At 41.0% G+C, this 19,559-nt stretch overlaps 1 protein-coding gene across 2 annotated transcripts in view; it reads right to left on the minus strand.

Moving 5' to 3' along the window:
• Positions 1–18,481, minus strand: part of PHLPP2 (PH domain and leucine rich repeat protein phosphatase 2) — a 74,709-nt gene extending 56,228 nt beyond the window's left edge. Inside the window, exons 1-2 of one of the 2 annotated variants that reach the window (XM_006755789.2) lie at positions 18,150–18,481; positions 13,285–13,577 (exon numbers count right to left, since the gene is read on the minus strand). In XM_006755789.2, coding sequence (XP_006755852.1) covers positions 13,285–13,571 — 287 coding nt within the window. In that variant the 5' untranslated portion in view covers positions 13,572–13,577; positions 18,150–18,481. Of the gene's footprint in view, positions 1–10,578; positions 10,647–13,284; positions 13,578–18,149 lie in introns of those variants that run through there. The other variant, XM_015558807.1, reaches the window with a different exon arrangement.
• Between the last annotated feature and the right edge of the window lie 1,078 nt (positions 18,482–19,559).

Raw genomic sequence — 19,559 nt, forward strand, 5'->3', positions numbered from 1 at the left:
ATGTTAAAATCAAATCTGATATTGTTTTACCTTTTATTTGGTGTGTGGAAGGTGTGCGGAAGAGGGGGTAGTCTTATACGGCGAGTATATAACAAACTCTGTATTTTGAGTGGAAATGTTAGGGGGTCGTCTTATACGCCCAGTCGTCTTATACGCCGGCAAATACGGTAGGAAGAATGAGTTGTTGCTGCACAGGTAAACGAGTTAAAAATGAGGAAGAATATTGGAGCTGTCCATAATGAAACAGACTGCCTCTCAAAATAGCTCACAGAGCTAGGAAGCCATCTGTCACCAATATTTTAAAAGACTCCTTAAGAATCACATTGGGCCAGCTCATCGTTAGGGTCTTTTAGAACTCAAGTGTCTATTCCATTCCCAGGATATCTTCCTAATATAACCCTGCTATTATTTTTGGATACAGAGTTTCATGTATTTAAATATCAAAATTCCATATAATGATCACATATTCAGGACCAAGAAATAATACTTTCAGGTTAAATCTTACTAGCTCAATTTTTCAACTTCTCGCTAGAAAAACCAAGGGAAATGGAAACATCCTAATTCTAATATTCAAATGACCAAATTTCCTTTCCTAAAAAGGCTCTGTAGATTGATGTATTATAGAACTATACACCTAAAACCTATAGTTTTATTAACCAATGTCACCCAATAAATTCAGTAAAAAATAAAATTTTTAAAAAGGCTCTGTTGATTTTGAAACCTCTCTATATTATAATTTCCACCTAAAGAAAGTATTTTCTCTGGTGGGAGAAAAAAAATCAAAAGGATCTCCACATCTGCTCTTACTAATTTAGCATAAATGAGTAAACAAGAAATATTTCAAGAACAGCAAAAACAAGTAAAATGAGGGACTAATTCCATTTACTTATTAAACTCATCTGCTTAAAAGAGTAGAGAGTAAGGGGGAGGGAAATGCTATAATATGCTTACAGATCAATTTTGTGTTTCAAAGTTCCAAAAGTTTAACAGGCTGGTACTCAGCTATTGTTAAAACTCTCACATATCAAAGGAAAATTATACACGGTACTGTTAAACAGGTTTAGGAGAGAGTAATGTTGGCAATGAAAGGATCACAACACTCAGCATTTGAAATATTCTAACTTGCTTTAAAGAAAGACAGTAAGACTACTGAAATAGTCTTAGTTTGCTTCTAAGGTTTCTAGGAGCTACCATGTCCTTGTTAATCTGAATATATATGCATATGGTTATTTCTCAACCAATACAGTAATGCTATCAACACTGGTTTATAGTTCTTAGCTAATAGTAGCCAACAGTTATTTTAAATAGTAGTATCCACAATTAAGAGAGGAATAAATTTTATTCCAACTAACATTTCACAAGAATTTTTAGTTAGGCCCTAGCCCAGTGGTCGGCCCCTTGAGTGTGGCTCTTCCACAAAATACCACGTGCAGACATGCACATACAGTGCAATTGGAACTTCGTGGCCACACTCAAGGGGCCAAAGAGCCACATGTGGCTTGCGAGCCGCAGTTTGCTGACCACTGACCTAGGCGGTTTGGCTCAGTGATTGGAATGTTGGCCTGAGGTGTGAAGGGTCTCGGGTTTCATTCTGGTTAAGGGCACATACCTCGGTTGCAGGCTTGATCCCTGACCCCAACCAGGCCGAGTGTGGGAAGGCAACCAATCAATGTGTCTCTCTAGCACAGTGATGGCGAACCTTTTGGGCTCAGCGTGTCAACATTTTGAAAAACCCTAACTTAACTCTGGTGCCGTGTCACATATAGAAATTTTTTGATATTTGCAACCATAGTAAAACAAAGACTTATATTTTTGATATTTATTTTATATATTTAAATCCCATTTAACAAAGAAAAATCAACCAAAAAAATGAGTTCGCGTGTCACCTCTGACACACGTGTCATAGGTTCGCCATCACTGCTCTAGCATAAGTGTTTCTCTCTCTTTCTCTCCTACCCTTCCCCTCTCTCGAAGAAATCAATGGGAAAAATAACCTCAGGTGAGGGTTAACAAGAACAAAAAACTGTTATTAATAATAGTGAGAGGCAAAAGTTCATATTATTGAAATCCAAGAAAAGGAATAATACATTATATCAATGACCCTAACAAAACAGTGCAGTGCTCTCGACATCAAATTCAGACGAAAACTCAATCCCTGGCCACCTATAAAGGTAAAATCTGCAAATATTAAGATCAGCAATGTAGATTAATAAGACAAACAGCAACAATAAGGGTACTTGAATGTCTACTCCATGACTGACAACAGGCTAGAAGTGTTTTACATTTTACAAGGCTATGCCTATTTTGCAAAAAAGAAAAATGCGGCTCCGAGAGTCACATAATCACTACATAATGGCATCAAGGTTTCCCCCTGTGCTGGTTTCATTACAAAACCTACCTTCTTTTAGGCAAACCACATTATTTTACATAGTTAAAATAATTTACACAGAAGAGAATGCAAAGCACTTATGTTAACTTATACCAAAGAACCTAAAAACTTGTTTTAAATTACTGTGTTCCATTCAGTCTAATACACTATCATTTGAAAAATACTCTGTTTTTGTCCTGGCTTGTATAGTTCAGTGGGTTGGAGGATCGTCCCATATACCAAAAGGTTTTGGGTTTGATTTCCAGTCAGGGCACATACTTAGGTCACAGGTTCAATCCCCGGTCGGGGCATATAGGAAAGGCAACCAATTGATGTTCTCTCTTACATTGATGTTTTTATCTTTTTTTCTCTCTCCCTAAAATCAGTAAGTATATCCTCGGGTGAGGATTATATATATGCTATTTTTTATGCATCACTGTTCTACAATAAAGAATCTTAGTAGTGTTGGTCCCTGGTACCTGGGAGGGAGATTCTAAATCCTTGGAATTTCCTGAGTAATGGGAGTGTTTTATTCATGAGCCCCTTGCATCACCCCTGAGTTTACACTAAGAGATATGATGACTCAGGACAGGGGCTGGTCACCAGAAAGAGGATTTGGTTGGAACTAGGAGCCAGCCTATCTTGGTGGAGGAGTGAGGGCTGGAAGTCGAGTTCCAAGCACATGATCATTCAAGTCTACCCAATAAAAACTGTATCCAAGTTCCATGGAGCTTCCTGGTGAGTGAACGCATTAATGTCCTGGGGATGGTGACATGGGAATTGGGAAATAAGTTCTACCTTCAGGACCCTTATGTGTCTGTCTCTTCATTTGGCTGGATGGGTCCTGATTTGTATCCTTTCTACTAAAACTGTAATTGTAAGTGTATGCTGTCTTGCGTTCTGAGTTGTTCTAGTGAATTTACTGAACTTGAAGGGACCAAAGTGACCTCCTAACTTGTATCCAGTAGGTCAGAAATGTGGCCAGCATGTGGAGTAAAGACAATTTTTGGGGGGACTATGCCCTTTAACTTGTGAAGTCTTTGAAAACTCTGGTGGTTAGTGTCAGAATTGTATTGTAGTAAACTAGATGGTACTGCAATAACCATTAATAAAATAAAAACGCCGCCAATTAAATTATGACCCACCAACAACTCTAAAACATAAGCTGATTTCATAAGTATTAAAATATAAAAACAAAAAGAATTTAAATAAAAACAAATTAATGTATAACACATTCCTTTGTTGTTGTTGTTAATCCTCACCCCAGGATGTTTTCCATGGACATTTTAGAGAGTGGAAGGGAGCAACAGGATGGGGGGGGGAGGGGGGACATCAATGTCAGGGAGACACATCCATTTGTTGTTTCCAACACATACCCCGATCAGGGCCAGGGATCGAACCTACAACTGAGGTATGTGCTCCTCACAGGGAATCAAACCCGAGACCCTCCGAGACCCTGGCTGATGGTCTAACCACTGACCAATGCTAGTTAGAACTATAAGACATTCCTTGAAAGTTTTAAAACAGTATAGAAATATGAAGCACAAAACAAAAATAATCTTTTTCCTTCTTCAGTGATAATTCATTCAGAACATACTCTTTTTTTTTTAATCCTCACCAGAGAATATTTTGCCATTGATTTTTAGAGAGTGGAAGGGAGAGGAAAAGATAGAAATATCAATGTGAGAGAAACACATCCATTGGTTGCCTCCTGCAAGCACCTCGACCAGGGCCTGGGCCGGGAGAAGCCTGCAACCGAGGTACATGCCCTTGATCTGAATCGAATCCAGGACCCTTGGTCCGCAGTCCGATGCTCTATCTGCTGAGCCAAACCAGCTAGGGCAGTATATATTCTTGATATAGTAGGCAGTTAGACATAAGCAGATTAAGAAGGATAGGTCAGGTACTGAAGGTCACCAGGAAGGAAAGCCCCAAATGCCTAGTAACTGGGAAAACAAGTATTGTTGATGGGACCTCTCCCCCAGGTGACCTTTCCTCCCTAGCAAATCGCTGGTCATGCATTTGGGATGCTCCCTTAACCTTTCCTCCCCAGCACATTGCTCAACATTTGGTAGACTCCCTGAGAGGAGGAACAAGTGGCCGGAGAATAGTCTCATATGATTCCCATACAAGCCCTTACACCACCACTCCCTTAAGCCCTCAGGACAATGAGGCTCTGACCTGCAACAAATAATCCCAGAAACAAAGCCTTGGGACTGTTTGTGGTAGGCAGCTAGACAGACGTGAGCAGAGTAAGGAAGATGGGGCAGGTACAGAAAGCCCTGAGTGCCTAACAACTGGGAAAACAAGCCCTAGCTGGTTTGGCTCAGTGGATAGAGCATCAGCCTGCAGACTGAAGGGTCAGGGCACATGCCTGGGCTGCAGGCTCGATCCCCAATGCAGGCGTGCAGGAGGCAGCCGATCAATGATTCTCTCATCATTGGTATTTCTTTCTCTCTCCCTCTTCCTCTCTGAAATCAATAAAAATAAAAATAAAAAACAAAAAACTGGGAAACCAAGAACTGGCCCCCCGGGATGACCTTTCCTTCCCTAGCATCTCCCTGGTCATGCAGTTAGGACCCTCCCCTGACCTTTCCTCCCCTGGCATGTTGCTAGTCATGCTAGTTAGCGCCCTTAGAGGGGGCTGGAGAATAGCCCTTAAGCATTAAGACCCCAGGACTTACTAGGTTCTGACCCACATCAAATACATGTAAGCCTCAGTTGTGTTTTAGCTCCAGACCCAGAAAAGCACCAAAATCAAACAAGCAATGCCATGACTGACATCATGACCAATATATACATAACCAGAGGCCCGTTGCACGAAGAGATTTGTGCAATAGGCCTTCCCTTCCCCTGGCTGCTGGCACTGGTTTTCCTCCAGCACCAGGACCCAGGCCTTCGCTCCAGACGAAGCCTTCAGTCTTCACTCCACCACTTCACTCCTACGTATGCAAATTAACCACCATCTTTGTTGGGTTAATTTACATACTCTCCTGATTGGCTGGGGAGTGTAGCATGGAGGGATGGTTAATTTACATGTTTCTCTATTATTAGGTAAGCCTAGAGGCCCAGTGCACAAAATTCATGCACTGGGGGGTAGGGGGGGGGCAGTCCCTCAGCCTGGCCTGCGCCCTCTTGTAGTCTGGGAGCCCTTGGAGAATGTCCTACTGCCATGGAGGCGGGAGAGGCTCCCTCCACCTCCGCTTCACTCGCCAGCCATGAGCCCGGCTTCTGGCTGAGTGGCGCTCCCGCTGTGGGAGTGCACTGACCACCAGGGGGCAGCTCCTGCATTGAGCATCTACCCCCTGGTGGTCAGTGTGCATCATAGTGACTGGTTGTTCTGCTGTAGAGCCAAAACTGGTTCTCAGTCATCCCTCGAGGGGTCCTGGATTGTGAGAGGGCACAGGGCAGGCTGAGGGACCCCACCAGTGCACAATCAGGGCCAGGGAGGGATGGGAGGTTGGCCAGCCGGGGAGGGACTGTAGGAGGGCTCCTGGTGGTCAGTGCACATCATAGTGAGGGGTTGAGCAGCCTTAGCATATCATTAGCATATTACGTTTTGATTGGCTGAACTACTGACCAGACGACCGGACACTTAGCATATTAGGCTTTTATTATATAGGATACCAGAAGCCAGATACATGAAATTCGTGCATGGGTGTGGTCCCTAGGCCTTGCCGGCAATTGAAGCGCAAGCTTCTGGTGTGGAAGGGCAGGTCCCAGCTCACCTCTGGGCCCTGGGCAGCACCTGGGCCCCTGGGCACCCCCCTCTGCCTGAGTCAAGGCGCCCAAGTCCACACATAAGGATGTGGTAAGCATGGTCGGACGCCAAGGGCCGGGGCACAGCATAGACCTCTGGGCTGCCCAGCAGCGCCGAATGAAAGCCAGGCAGGCAGCGTGTTCTCTCCTGGCCAGCCGGGCTTTCAAACTGGCTCCCGAGCAAACAGATGGGGAGCCTGATCAGCTCACCAATAAGAGACTACGCGGGTGCGGGGTGGGCTCCTCGTAGGCGCCCAGTACCTGAGCACGGGGCTTGCCCAGCACATGAGCCCTGATGTCCCGGGGGAGGGTAGCAGGGGACGTAAGAGCAAGCTTGGAGAACATCCTGCGTTCTCACCACACCTCCGTCCCAATCACTCCTGCCCCTGGGTAGCCAGTAAGAGGTCGCAGCCCCCCACCCAGGCGTCACGTCACTGACACCCACCATGTTCTGTGCCGCCCCCTGGTGGTCAGCACATGTCATAGCGAGCGGTCAAAATCCTGGTCTCCCAGGGGAACTCCCGATCGACCAACCGCCCGAGGGGACAATTTACATATTAGGCTTTTATTGTACAGGATAGTAAACAAAATTTTAGTGACTTGTGAGAGGTCACCCAGCAAGTCACTGACAAAAGGAAATAGAACTCAGGATCCCAAATTCCTAGGGCATTGTTTTCTGATATACATATTATTGTTTCTTAGCTTATCTTAAAAGGTAGTCTATCAAATATAGAAATCTTCGTCATTTTGATGACTAAGAATTAAAGCAAATATATCATCATGAGCCAAAGGGCATTCCATTTTATCACATATGATCTTGTTACAACTTCCTAGACAGAAGGCAATGATTACACTAAGCTCCACTAGTGAGTCATTTATCACTGAGGCAGTTCAATAAAAAAGACTGACCAGCCATTACCATGTAAAAAGCAATGGACTGCGAGACAAGACACTGTGTTTCAACACAGCACCAGCACCAGGAAGCTGCAGGAATGTGCTTACAGCCTGCCTCTCCGGGACACTGTTTCACATCATAAAACGAAGGGACATGGTCTCAGTGATTACCCCTTAGGAAAATCACTGGCTTTCTGGGCAAGGTAAGTCTTTGTTGTGTAAGACAGTCCCACACATTGAGGACATGAAGGCTCTTTGGGCCCTTGTACCCCAAATGCTGGTAACTCTCCCCAATAGTTGTGACAACCAAAAAACCCTACCCCCATACATATTTCAAAATGTTAGAAAGGGTGGAGGGTGGAAGGGCTATTAGGTTAGGATAGACTTCCTTTCCCTAGAAAATGATGTCTCTCGGGCTCTCTCTTCAAGTGCTAAAATTCTACAAATCAGTAATCCTTCAATTTTACTCAGGTGACAAGTCCATGACTGAAAAAGAGTACCAAAAGAAGTAAGTCATGGTTGATTTGGAAAACATATGATGCAACTTTAGTCCCAGTAATCTCATTTCTAGGACCAAGCCCAGGAAAATCAACAATGTAAACATTTATGGGCAAAGGTTTAGTTATCACAACACTAGTTCTAAGAGTCGAATAATTTGAAACAACCCAAATAGGTAACATTTATTGAGCACCTATTTGATGCCAGGCATCATTCTAAGTACTTTACTTCCTTGCTCCTCTAAGTGTAGCACATCACTACAGAGCCTAATACAAAACTTCTGGCCCCACCCCAGATCTACTGAATCAGAATCTGTATGTTAGCAAGCTCCCCAGGTGACACTGGAGTTTAAGAAATACTACTTGCCCTAGCCAGTTTGGCTCAGTGGATAGAGCGTCAGCCTGTGGACTGAAGGGTCCCAGATTCGGCTCCAGTCAAGGGCATGTACCTGGGTTGCAGGCACATCCCCGGTGGGTTGCAGGAGGCAGCTGATCCATGTTTCTCTCTCATCGATGTTTCTAACTCTCTATTCCTCTCTGTGAAAAATCAATAAAATGTATTTTAAAAAGAAAAAAAAACACTACTTGATAAGTATTAATTCATTTAATCTTCATAACATGTATAATTTATCCTTAAGACAACTCTATAATGTAAATATCATTCTTCCTTTTACAGATTAGTAAACTAAGGCACAGAGCATTATGTAACTTGCATAGTAACTGTCAGAAGCCAGGATCTAAACCCATGCACTCTCATTCCAAAATCCAAGCTCAACCATTATTGCATATTATTTCTCAATTTTAAAACAGTATCTCCATAAAATGGAATATTCTGTAGCAATTAAAACTGCTTGGCCAGGAACTGCATTTGGTTAGAGCACTGTTCCAAAATGCCAAGGTTGTGGGTTCTATCCCCAGTCAAGGCACATACAAGAATCAACCAATGAAAGCATAAATAAGTAGAACAAAAAAATCAATGTTTCTCTCTGTCTCTCTCTCCCTTCCTCTCTAAAATCAATAAATAAATTTAAAAATTTTAAAAACAAAAAAAACTGGTATCTAAGGAATTTTTAATGACACAAGAAAATTAATTGAAGTAAGCAGTAAATAAAATTAAATATATGGTATGGCCCTAAATATGTAATTTAAAAAAAAAAATTTAATTGATTTCAAAGAGGAAGGAGAAGAAAGAAACATCAATGATGAGAGAGAATCATTGATTGGCTGCCTCCTGCACACTCCCCACAACCTGGAATCTAACCATGACCTTCTGGTTTATAGGTTGATGCCAACCACTGAATTACACCAGCCAGGCTCAAATACAGTATGTAATTTTTAAAAGTTATACACACCCTCACTTTCAAAAAAATCTGGGGGAAAAAATGTTACCATGTGTAGGCAATATATGGGATCTGGTGTCAGAATGCCAGAGTTCAAATTCCAGCTCTACCACTTATATATAGCCCAGTGATCTCAGGTGACCTTTCTAAACCTCATTTTCCTCATCTATAAAATGTAAATTTTATATATATATATGAATATATATATGTATATATATAATTTTTTTATCAATTTTTTACAGAGAGGAAGGGAGAGGGATAGTTAGAAACATCGATGAGAGAGAAACATCGATCAGTTGCCTCCTGCACACCCCCTACTGGGGATGTGCTCACAACCAAGGTACATGCCCTTGACCAGAATCGAACCTGGGACTCTCCACTGAGAGAGATTTATCTCTCTCACTCTATCCACTGAGCCAAAATGTGAATTATATTTACCTCACGAGATTGTTGTAAGGATTAAATGACATTATCTACAATCATTAACCATTAAAAATTATTTCTCTTTACACTTTTTCATTTTTTCTAAAATTTCTACAATGAATACCTATTACACTTCAGGAAGCAGCAAAAAATGGTCCATTATGAAGAAAGTACCTTTTCCTCTAATTAGATAAAGTAAGACTGAACTCAAGCAATTAACCATTGAATAAGGCAGTTAAAAGTGATCTTTAAATAAGTATGATTCAATAGTGAAACTGAGTAAAGGACACCATGCCAGTTTCTCCCTGGGAGGGCCTCTACTCATAACAAAGTCCACCATCAATCTTGAATGATTTAGGCCAGGAGTCCTCAAACTACGGCCCGCAGGCCACATGCAAATACAAATATTGTATTTGTTCCCGTTTTGTTTTTTCACTTCAAAATAAGATATGTGCAGTGTGCATAGGAATTTGTTCATAGTTTTTTTTAAACTATAGTCCGGTCCTCCAACGGTCTGAGGGACAGTGAACTGGCCCCCTGTTTAAAACGTTTGAGGACCCCTGATTTAGGCCATTCCAACTGCCTGCAGTACCTCCCTGACCTTGAACAGGTTGCCTGACCTCTCATAAAGCCTCACTTTTCCTCATTTGAAAGGAATGATATATTACCTCCCTTGGAGTTGTGAGGATTTAATGGAAAAATGTGTAAAGTAAACACACTGATAGCCAAAGAAAGCACTTAATGTCAGCTAAAATCTATCATCATCATCATCATCATTCTTTGGCTGAATGAGACATCTTGAGCTCCTACTTCAGCAATGAAAATACATTCATTTTTTTCAAACCACATTCAATAGTGTTTTCATTGTTTTCCAATCAATTATATCTTCAATAATTATAAAATTATCAAGCCCAGAAGGCTAAAAAGGGGCAAACTCTCCACTGTAAGTAGTTTAGATTCACAAAAGTAAATTACATCACATTTGGATTCTTCTTTTTCCTACTTTTTTCTTTTCAACAACATCTGTATCCATTGGTTAGGCTTATATGCACGCATACAAGTCCTTTGGTTGATCTTTCCCCCTTGCCCTCACCCTCTCCTGCCTTCCTTCCCTCTGAGGTTTATAATGAACAACATAAACTGATGAACAAAAACAGATCCAGAGATAGAGAAGCATCCATCAGACCGTCACATTTGGATTCTTAATTAACTAGTAAGCCAGTTCAAGTGGGGTTTTCTCTACATTGTTAATATCTTTGTATGCATACACACTAGTATACAAATGAGTAAGTCGTACGTTTAAATATATCAACTCCATCAACCACTACCAGCAATATGTAGGTCAAGGCTTTCCACCTGATAAAATTAGATCAGAATCAGTATTAAGATTTAGAAGAGCCTAAGGATCACCCTGTCTGATCCTTTCATTTTACGAATGGATTTAGGAAATGTAGTTAACTGGTGAACAAGGAAAACATTCACATGCTAATCTTTTTCAGGAATTAGTCCAAATCCTAAAAGGAACACATACTAAACCTGTTTAGATTTTTAAAAATGACATCAATTTTTAGCTCAGTTAAAGGTGTTACTACCATTACCACATTTAAGGTGTAAGTGGAAGCTTGCTTTCTCACTTTCAAGCTGAATCCAGTTTTTAATTATTTTAAGATATTTATTTATTACAGAGAAAGGGAGGAGAAAATCATGGGTCAGGTTGACAGGCCAGTAAGCTAGGACAAGTGGAACAGGGAAACTGAGACAGAGAGCTGAACACACTGGCAGAGCAATTTACAGCAGATACAGACGGTCACCTCCCTAGAAATAACCTCTAGGACTCAGCTGTATGTCAGCTCCAGACCCAGAAAAGCAGCAAAACCAGATGGATGACACTAGGACCAGCTGCAATGATAATGATCTCCTGCCGTGACACTGACCAATCAGTGGAGACCCCACCCTGAAGGAGCACTCCTAGAAAACTGATGCATGCTCTACTGAGACCCTCCCCGCCTGACACCTCCCCTAAGACTCCCTCCTGTAGGAGAGGTAAAGACGGAGGACCCAGGGCGCTCTCTCCCTCTGGGGAGCAGCACCTGACATCCCCTCTCCCTTCTCCTTCCCCCACAGGCATGTACTTCCTAAACTCCAAAGGACCCAACAAGCCTTGCAATCAGGGGAGCGATGGGCAGGGGCAGCTCCTTGCAGGCTGGTCCCCTGACCTGTCCCCAGGGCCCCCTTTTCTCTGACTTCCCAGAGAGCTAAGGCAGCACAGCCTAGGCGCTCCTGTGGCTTCTGCTGTGCTAAGCCCTTTACTATCCCCAGCTCTAGTAAATGTTCCCTCACAGTTACCTTGAATTGTATTGTGAAATTTTTCCTGCATGAAGTCAAGAAGCCACACACTACCCACTGACCCTAGGGAGACCCACCAAGGGCCAGTTCCCCTTTCCGGTAACAAGATACAAAGAACCATTTGACATCTAATTCAAAGAATAGTGATTTGTTAAATAAATAAATAAATAGAATCAAAGATTGCATATGCACAGTAGAAGACTATTATGAGAATACTTTTCTTCTTCATATAAAGATTTTTAAAGAAAACATAAATAGCCAGGCTGGTGTAGCTCAGTGGTTGAGCATCAATCTATGAACCAGGAGGTTACGGTTAGATTGCTGTTCAGGGCACATGCCCAGGTTGTAGGCTAGATCCCCAGTGTAGGTCATGCAGCAGACAGCCAACCAATGATTCTCTCTCATTATTGATGTTTCTATCGCTCTCTCCCTCTCCCTTCCTCTCTGAAATCAATAAAAATGTATTTTTTTAAAAAACAACATAAATGGCCTAAAAACCTATGAAAATATGCTCAACTTCACTCATTAAAATAAATAAAAATTAAAGCAACAGAATAACAAAATTCCCATAAAATTTGCAAGAATTTAAGTCATTAGGGTTGAAAAGAGATTTTTCCTTGGAATGTTGACTTTATGATTATCTAATTTAAAAACTGCTGACAATCATTCTATTCACAGCAAGGATGTGTTCATACATACTATGTGTCTACATTTACATAAAAATAAGAGGGAGATAGATATATTTTTACGTTACTCATCAACGTATAACTTCTGTAAGGAGGAATTTGACTATCCATATCAAAATTATAAGTGCATGTATCCTTTGATCCAGCAATTCAACTTCCAGGAATTTATCCTACAGCTGACTCCCACATAGGAGAAATATTATAGGTACAAGAATATTCACTGCAGCTCTGTTTGTAGAAGTAAAAAAACAGTAACAATCTGAATGCCCATTAATAGGAGATTGGCTCTAAGTATGGTAAACTCATAAAATGGTAGACTCATAAAATTATGGTAGACCATGCAGCCATTAAATAAATGAAAACTATATAAATACTAATATGGAAAGATCTCTAAATAATATTAAATCAACAACATGTTATGTAAAGCACCATTAATTTTAAAATGTATATGTAAACAGCAACATACTCATGCATGAGCATATATACTATTCACTCTATTTCCTTTTATGTATTTCAATTTCATTCTATTTACATGTAATTTTTTTTACATTTTTATTTATTGATTTGAGAGAGAAACTGATTTTGTTTCACTTACTTATGCATCCACTGGTTGATTCTTGTTGCACATGCCCTGACCAGGGATCAAATCCGCAACCTTGGCTTGTTAGGATGACACTCTAACCAACTGAGATACTGGGCCAGGGGTAAAAAAACTCTTAAAATATTTATTTTAAATTTAGATGTCTGACTTATTGTTTAATCCAAATGAGGTAACTTCAAATTTTCCTTCACTGACAGTTTTTAAATTTAAGAATGATAACATCAGCATTCCAAGGAAAAACCTCTTTCAAGCCTAGTGACAGCATAATCGACATCAGTTCCAGCACAATTAAAGCCCTAAAGCGCACTTCCAAGCAGAAATGTGGACTGCTTACACTGCAGTAGAATCAGTGGTAAGACTCAGACCTTACCTGACCAGGTCTCCATGCAGCTGTAAATAAAGACTTTCCCTTCCCTCTCCAGCACATATTTCCGATGCTGGAGTCTCTACTGTGCAAAGGACAAGATGTAAGTCGGAGGATGAGGAGGAGGCGGAGGAGGAGGAGGCAGAGGCGGTGGCGGTTGTAGTGGCAGTGGTCGTGTCTGCTCCATAAAGGTAAACACAGCCTCTCTTCACATCTTCTCTCAGCCAGTCTCTTTCTCGAGAACCAAACCTACTTCTCCTATTCAAACAATTTCTGCTCCCATTGCGTTTCATATTTCTCTAAAATAAGAAAAAAAAATCATGAGAAAAAACATCAGCTAAAATGAGTTAGACATGTTCAGTTCTCACCCCACTTTCCACTCTATAGTCACCAATACTCTACTCCAGTGGTCGGCAAACTCATTAGTCAACAGAGCCAAGTATCAACAGTATGACAATTGAAATTTCTTTTGAGAGCCAAATTGTTTAAACTTAAACTATATAGGTAGGTACGTTGTTATTAACTTAATTAGGCTACTCCTAAACTGGCCTTTGCTAAAAACATCCTCAATCGGATTGAGGTACGTTCGCTGTGGTCAACCCCTTCCAACTCTCCCATCCACACTCATCTTGTATACTTGTTTCAGATAGACGAGTGTGGATGGAAGAGTTGGAAGGGGTCGACCTCAGCGAACGTACCTCAAAACAATGTACCTCCCCCGCTCTGCGTATCCCACAGCCCGCCTGCGCCGTCTCCCGTTGCCCAACCAACCGACACCTCCCACTTCTAACGCCACTTCTTCAAAATAGACTTGCCCAGGCCGAAAACCAACTTCTGCACATGGGCCATGAAGTTTCAATCACACGGTATGTGCGCACCCGCACGTGGTATTTTGTGGAAGAGCCACACTCAAGGAGCCAAGGAGCCGCATGTGGCTCGCAAGCCGCAGTTTGCCGACCACTGCTCTACTCAATCAAGTATTATCTCCTCTCACCTCACACAGCCTTCAGCATCTGCCATGCTCATTCTTAACCTGGCAAACTTAGTTTTCTTTTTTTAATATTTATTTAAAGCTATTGTTATTTTTTTTATTTGATTTTTAGACAGAGGGAGAAAGGGAGGAAGGGGGAAATACCAGTTGCCTCCCGCACTTTCCCGCACCAGAAATTGAACCCACAACTTGGGTATGTGTCCTGACTGGGAATCGAACCTGCCACCATTTGGTGTATGGGATGACACTCCAACCAAGCAGCCACACTGGCCAGGGCCAAACTTAGCTTTCTTTATTGTTATAGCTGTTCATGTCTGTCCATCAACTTTTCTAACCCTTCTTTTTCTTATGTTTCCAGAAAAATGTCAAGAATAATAAAACATCTGGGTACCTACTACCCAACTTTCACAAATTTTTAATATTTTGTCTTATTTAGTTCCAGGCATTATTCTAAAGAATCTATAATAATAAAAATGTAATATGCTAATTAGACCAGACGTCCTTCCAGACGAAGCCAGGGCTGCAGCCCCAGGATCAAGGCAGTCATGGCTGTGAGGGAGGAATGGAGGCAGCCGCCGCAGCTGGGAAAGCCTACCCTTGCACAAATTGGGCCTCACGCGCGCGCGCGCGTGTGTGTGGGTGTGGGTGTGTACACACACACACACTGTCCAGTGATGGCGAACCTTTTGAGCTCGGTGTGTCAGCATTTTGAAAAACCCTAACTTAACTCTGGTGCCGTGTCACATATAGGAATTTTTTTATATTTGCAACCATAGTAAAACAAAGACTTATACTTTTGATATTTATTTTATATATTTAAATGCCATTTAACAAAGAAAAATCAACCAAAAAAATGAGTTCGCGTGTCACCTCTGACACACGTCATAGGTTCACCATCACTGCCCTATCCAAATCCCATGCTCCTCTCTCTCTCTCCCAGAAATTCTGTATTTGGTATTTATCATTGCGTTCATTTTCACAGATGTTTGCCATATATGTATATCCTATAAACTATATATCGTTCATTTTACATAATTTAAAACTTTAAATCCTAGCTTACTTATGTTTTGCCCTGAAATATTTTTATTAGGTTCAATGTTGGTTTATATATATCCATGCTAATCCACCCAGTTCATTCATTTGAATAATATACCATTTTTTAATACACTGCAATTTATCCATTCTCTTGCTGATGGCATTTAGTTTGTTTCTAATTTTTCACTGTTGGAAACAAATGCTGTAATAAACATTTTTTCAAACTGCAAGTTTCTCTAGGGTCCTAACCCTCTGTCTTATATCCCAAATAATCAAGTACAGAATCAACAAAATACTTCAAAAGAATTCTTTCCTTTCTCATGTTACAAAAAAACTACTGTTGCGTTAATTCAGGCATGTGAAATTCATACACATTGTGGAGCTACTGTTATCTCAAGGCAAAAACAATTGCTACAGCAATATAACAGGATTCTGAAGACCAACATTTACTGCTCTATTTTTATGATGGCCCTTTCTGTTCCCTTTAAAAGAAATTTCCACTACCTACACTGACATACCTCTCCAGTGTCAAGCCTTCCACTCTGCTTCAGGAATATCCAACAACCTGTAACTCCCCAAACACACCAACTAATCCACAATTTTATGACTTGTCTGAAATGTTTGCTTCATCTTGTCCATCTGATTAGCCATTCATTAAAATTCTATGCAAATGTCACCCTCTCTACATTCTTTTGAAACCTTCCATGTCTCCCATCTCCATTTTTCCTCTCCCAGGTAGAATTTCCTAGAAGGAAATAATGACTACTCACTACTCAGCAGAACTTCACCTGGAACATACTTCCATTTCTATGCAGATTACAATGGGTTTTAGTATTTACTTGATATTTCTTCTTTTACACTGATAATCTATTATTAGTGCCTTAACACCTGAGTGGCACAGAAATGCATGCAAAACTCAGCTGACATCACAGAAATGTATTCGCAGTTTGCACATTAGCCCAATCAGCTCTGGCAAGAAGTTAAACAAACACGGAAGGAAACATCTCCATTTTTACAGAGAAACTTAAAATCTTTTCTTTGTATCAGCCAAAAAGTAAATAAAATACTTTTACTACTATTCCTCACTGGAAAACAGCAATGCCTGTAAATAAAGCAAAATTTATTTTATTTTAGAGAGAGGAAGGGAGAGGAGAGAGAGAGGTGAGAGAAACATCAATAGGTTGCCTCCACCTCCCGTAAGCACATGGACTAGGGATGGAACCCGCAACCTAGGTATGTGCCCTGACTGGGAATCGAATGCACCACCTTTTGGCATACAGGAAGATGCTCCAATCAACTGAGCCACACTGGCAGTCAATTTGCATGTTTCTCTTTTAATAGATTAAATTATTATTTTTAATTTAAGAGAGGAATAGAGAGGGAGAGATAGAAACTTCAATGATAGAAAAACATAATCATCGACAGCTGCCTCCTGCACATCCCCCACCAGAGATTGAGTCCAAAACCAGGGCACGTGCCCTGACTGGGAATTGAACTGATGACCTCTTGTTTCCTAGGTTGATGCTAAACCATTGACCCACACAGGCCCAGCAGGTACTTTACATTATTGAAATATGTGTGTTATTGGTCAAAGAATCTACCTCCTGGCTATATGATAATTCCACGGGATGAAGACAAACTGCTGAGTTAGAACTTTAATAGATATTAATGGGCATTTAAAAGACCTAGATACTAAGAAAGCACAGGCCTTCTAGCACCAATCTAGATCACAGGTGGGGAACGTCCAGCCTGCGGGCCATATAAGGCCCAAGAAATCATTTGGTCTGGCCCTGCCAAGGCATGAGGAGTGAGTTAATTAAATGTTTAAAATAGCAGCCTAATTTTTAAGTTGACAATTTTGTATGGCCTGCAAATGATGTTATAAACATCCAAATGGTCTTTCACAGAAAAAAGGTTCCCCACCCATGGCTTAAAGCATCAGGTAACTGCTGTAAAGGCCAGTACCGCCCTCTGAGATGCTTTCAGCTTTTACAATCACTACTCCACTGGAGTTGCTAGACTGAGAACACTTTATTTCCTCCCTCCCTCACTCTTATATAAGAACTGTTGACAAACTTATCTATAACAGAACACAACTATAATCACCTCTCACATCAAAAAAATGTATAAAAAGCATATTTAAGATTTAAAGATATTTCTAGAAAGCAAAGTCTTTAGAGTACGCCATGAATTAAGTACTCACTTCAGTACTTAATTCAAAATACTATTATTCAAAACACTAATCTCATCACAGTCACTGGCTAGATTAGTTATAACTTCATATCTTCTACAGAGTAAAAAAAAAAAAAAATCCCCAAACTGGAGGAAACATCCAGAAAAATGTATGCTTCAAAGGTACTCCCAATAACCTTAAAAGTATTAAAAATATTACGCTAGGTTGTGGGTTCAATCCCCAGTCAGGGCACATACAAGATTCAACCAGTGAATGCATAAATAAGTGAAACAACAAATCAATGTTTCTCTCTCCCCTCTCTCTCTTCTAAAAAAGAATCAATAAAATTCAAAATAATAATATACTATATCCCAACTACAACTATAAAGGGGTACATCCTAAATAGCAGTTTGCTAAATAAATCGGGGGCAGATTGTGAATCAAATTTTCCAAAACTCGATACAAATGGACCTAGATCTAATCTGGCTAAAGGACACCAGCTTAGTTATATTAGACTTTTTATGAAGACCTGTATTTTCTGACAATTATGTTCATAATTTGGTGTTAAGTATAAAATAGTTACAAAAAAGGCTGTCTTTTCCAAAGGGGCTTCAGAGAATAATATGTTGCAGAGTATGACTTTCCTCCCAATTCAGCAAGTCTTCTACTTACATATTCTTTTCCAGTTTCCCTTGGCACACACTTCAACCACTCAGCTATTTAAGGGAACTTCTGTATGTAGAATGCATAGCTCCTATTTTCCATAGTCAATCCCATTTATTGGCAAGGATTATTTAAAGCATTAACCATATGCAATAAAGCCAAGAGATTCAAGGGCCTTGGACACTGTCAGCCTGCCACACCACCAGCTGAGCACTGGAATCAAGATCAATTTCTGGAATCTTTCTAAAGGTCCCCAGAGTGGAACTCCAGGGAACCAGTGGTGGGTTGAACCACTTCCGGGCAGTGTAGGAAGGTAGGACCCTGCAACAAAGATGGTCATTTCTCAATTCCTTCTCTCATAACTCTCTCCCCACAAAAAAAAAAGATTTTATATATATACTAAAGTTGTTTACCTTCTAGACCAGAGGGCATTACCTATCTCTCAGGCCTGCCATTTCCTGATAAATTCAGCTGGCTTTTTTTTGTTGTTCATTCAATTTACATTTTTGTGACCTTATGGTTTTAAATAAATATCCAAAAGCATTTGGGTAATTATATTTGCAGCTTATGGTTAAATAAGTTACAGCAAATATGTACAAGGTTTATGCATAAGTGGAGATCAACTATGAAAAGTTATTTCTTTAAATCCCTGGATTACGACTGGAAGGTAGTAGCAAGAACACTTCAGTATTTTAGAGTTCTGTTTTACGTGGTTTCATGGATTCACGAGGTGTTTCAAATCTATATTTTTTTCAGTGTTCCCATCTTTGTGACGTCCTGCTAATAATCTTAATGACAACTATATTGTGCTCACCCTCATTCCCAATGAACAACTATTAATGTACTTTTTAACATCATAGATTTTCATTGTTTTGCAAAGTATTTTTGATTTTGAAACCCATCTAATCTTCTAAAAAAAAAATTATTCTCTCTTCCTTCTCTCTGGAAAGTTTTAAATCCTGCCGACTCTTCTTCTAGAACTCCAGAAGGAATTCCATTCCCTCTCCAGAAAACACCTCGTTTACCTATTTGACCTACAGGAAAAAAAAATATCTGCCCAATTTATTCCGAGGGCTGGTAGAAAACGCCATCCGGTTAAGTCTCCCACACCACGCCTCTTCACCATCTTCACGGTCCCCTCCCCATCCCGCATTCCTGGTGCGTCTGAACTTCTTGTCATCACCTTCCAGGCTCCACGGCCCCCACTTGCCGGCATCTGCTCTCATTTCCTCCTCCTCCCCCCCAAGTCCTGCCCGCAGCCCCGCACGCTGCCTGTTGCATAACGGCTCCCCCATTAGCGTCTCCCCGGAGCGGATCGTCAGGCCGGCTCCGCGAGCAGGGATGCCCCTTTCCGTCCAGCCCCTCCTCCTCCTCCTGCAACACGCCCAGCGACTCCCAGAGACGGGGCTCCTCCGGGGA

This window comes from Myotis davidii, unplaced genomic scaffold (genome assembly GCF_000327345.1).
Source record: "Myotis davidii unplaced genomic scaffold, ASM32734v1 scaffold453, whole genome shotgun sequence".
NCBI classification, from domain to species: Eukaryota; Metazoa; Chordata; class Mammalia; order Chiroptera; family Vespertilionidae; genus Myotis; species Myotis davidii.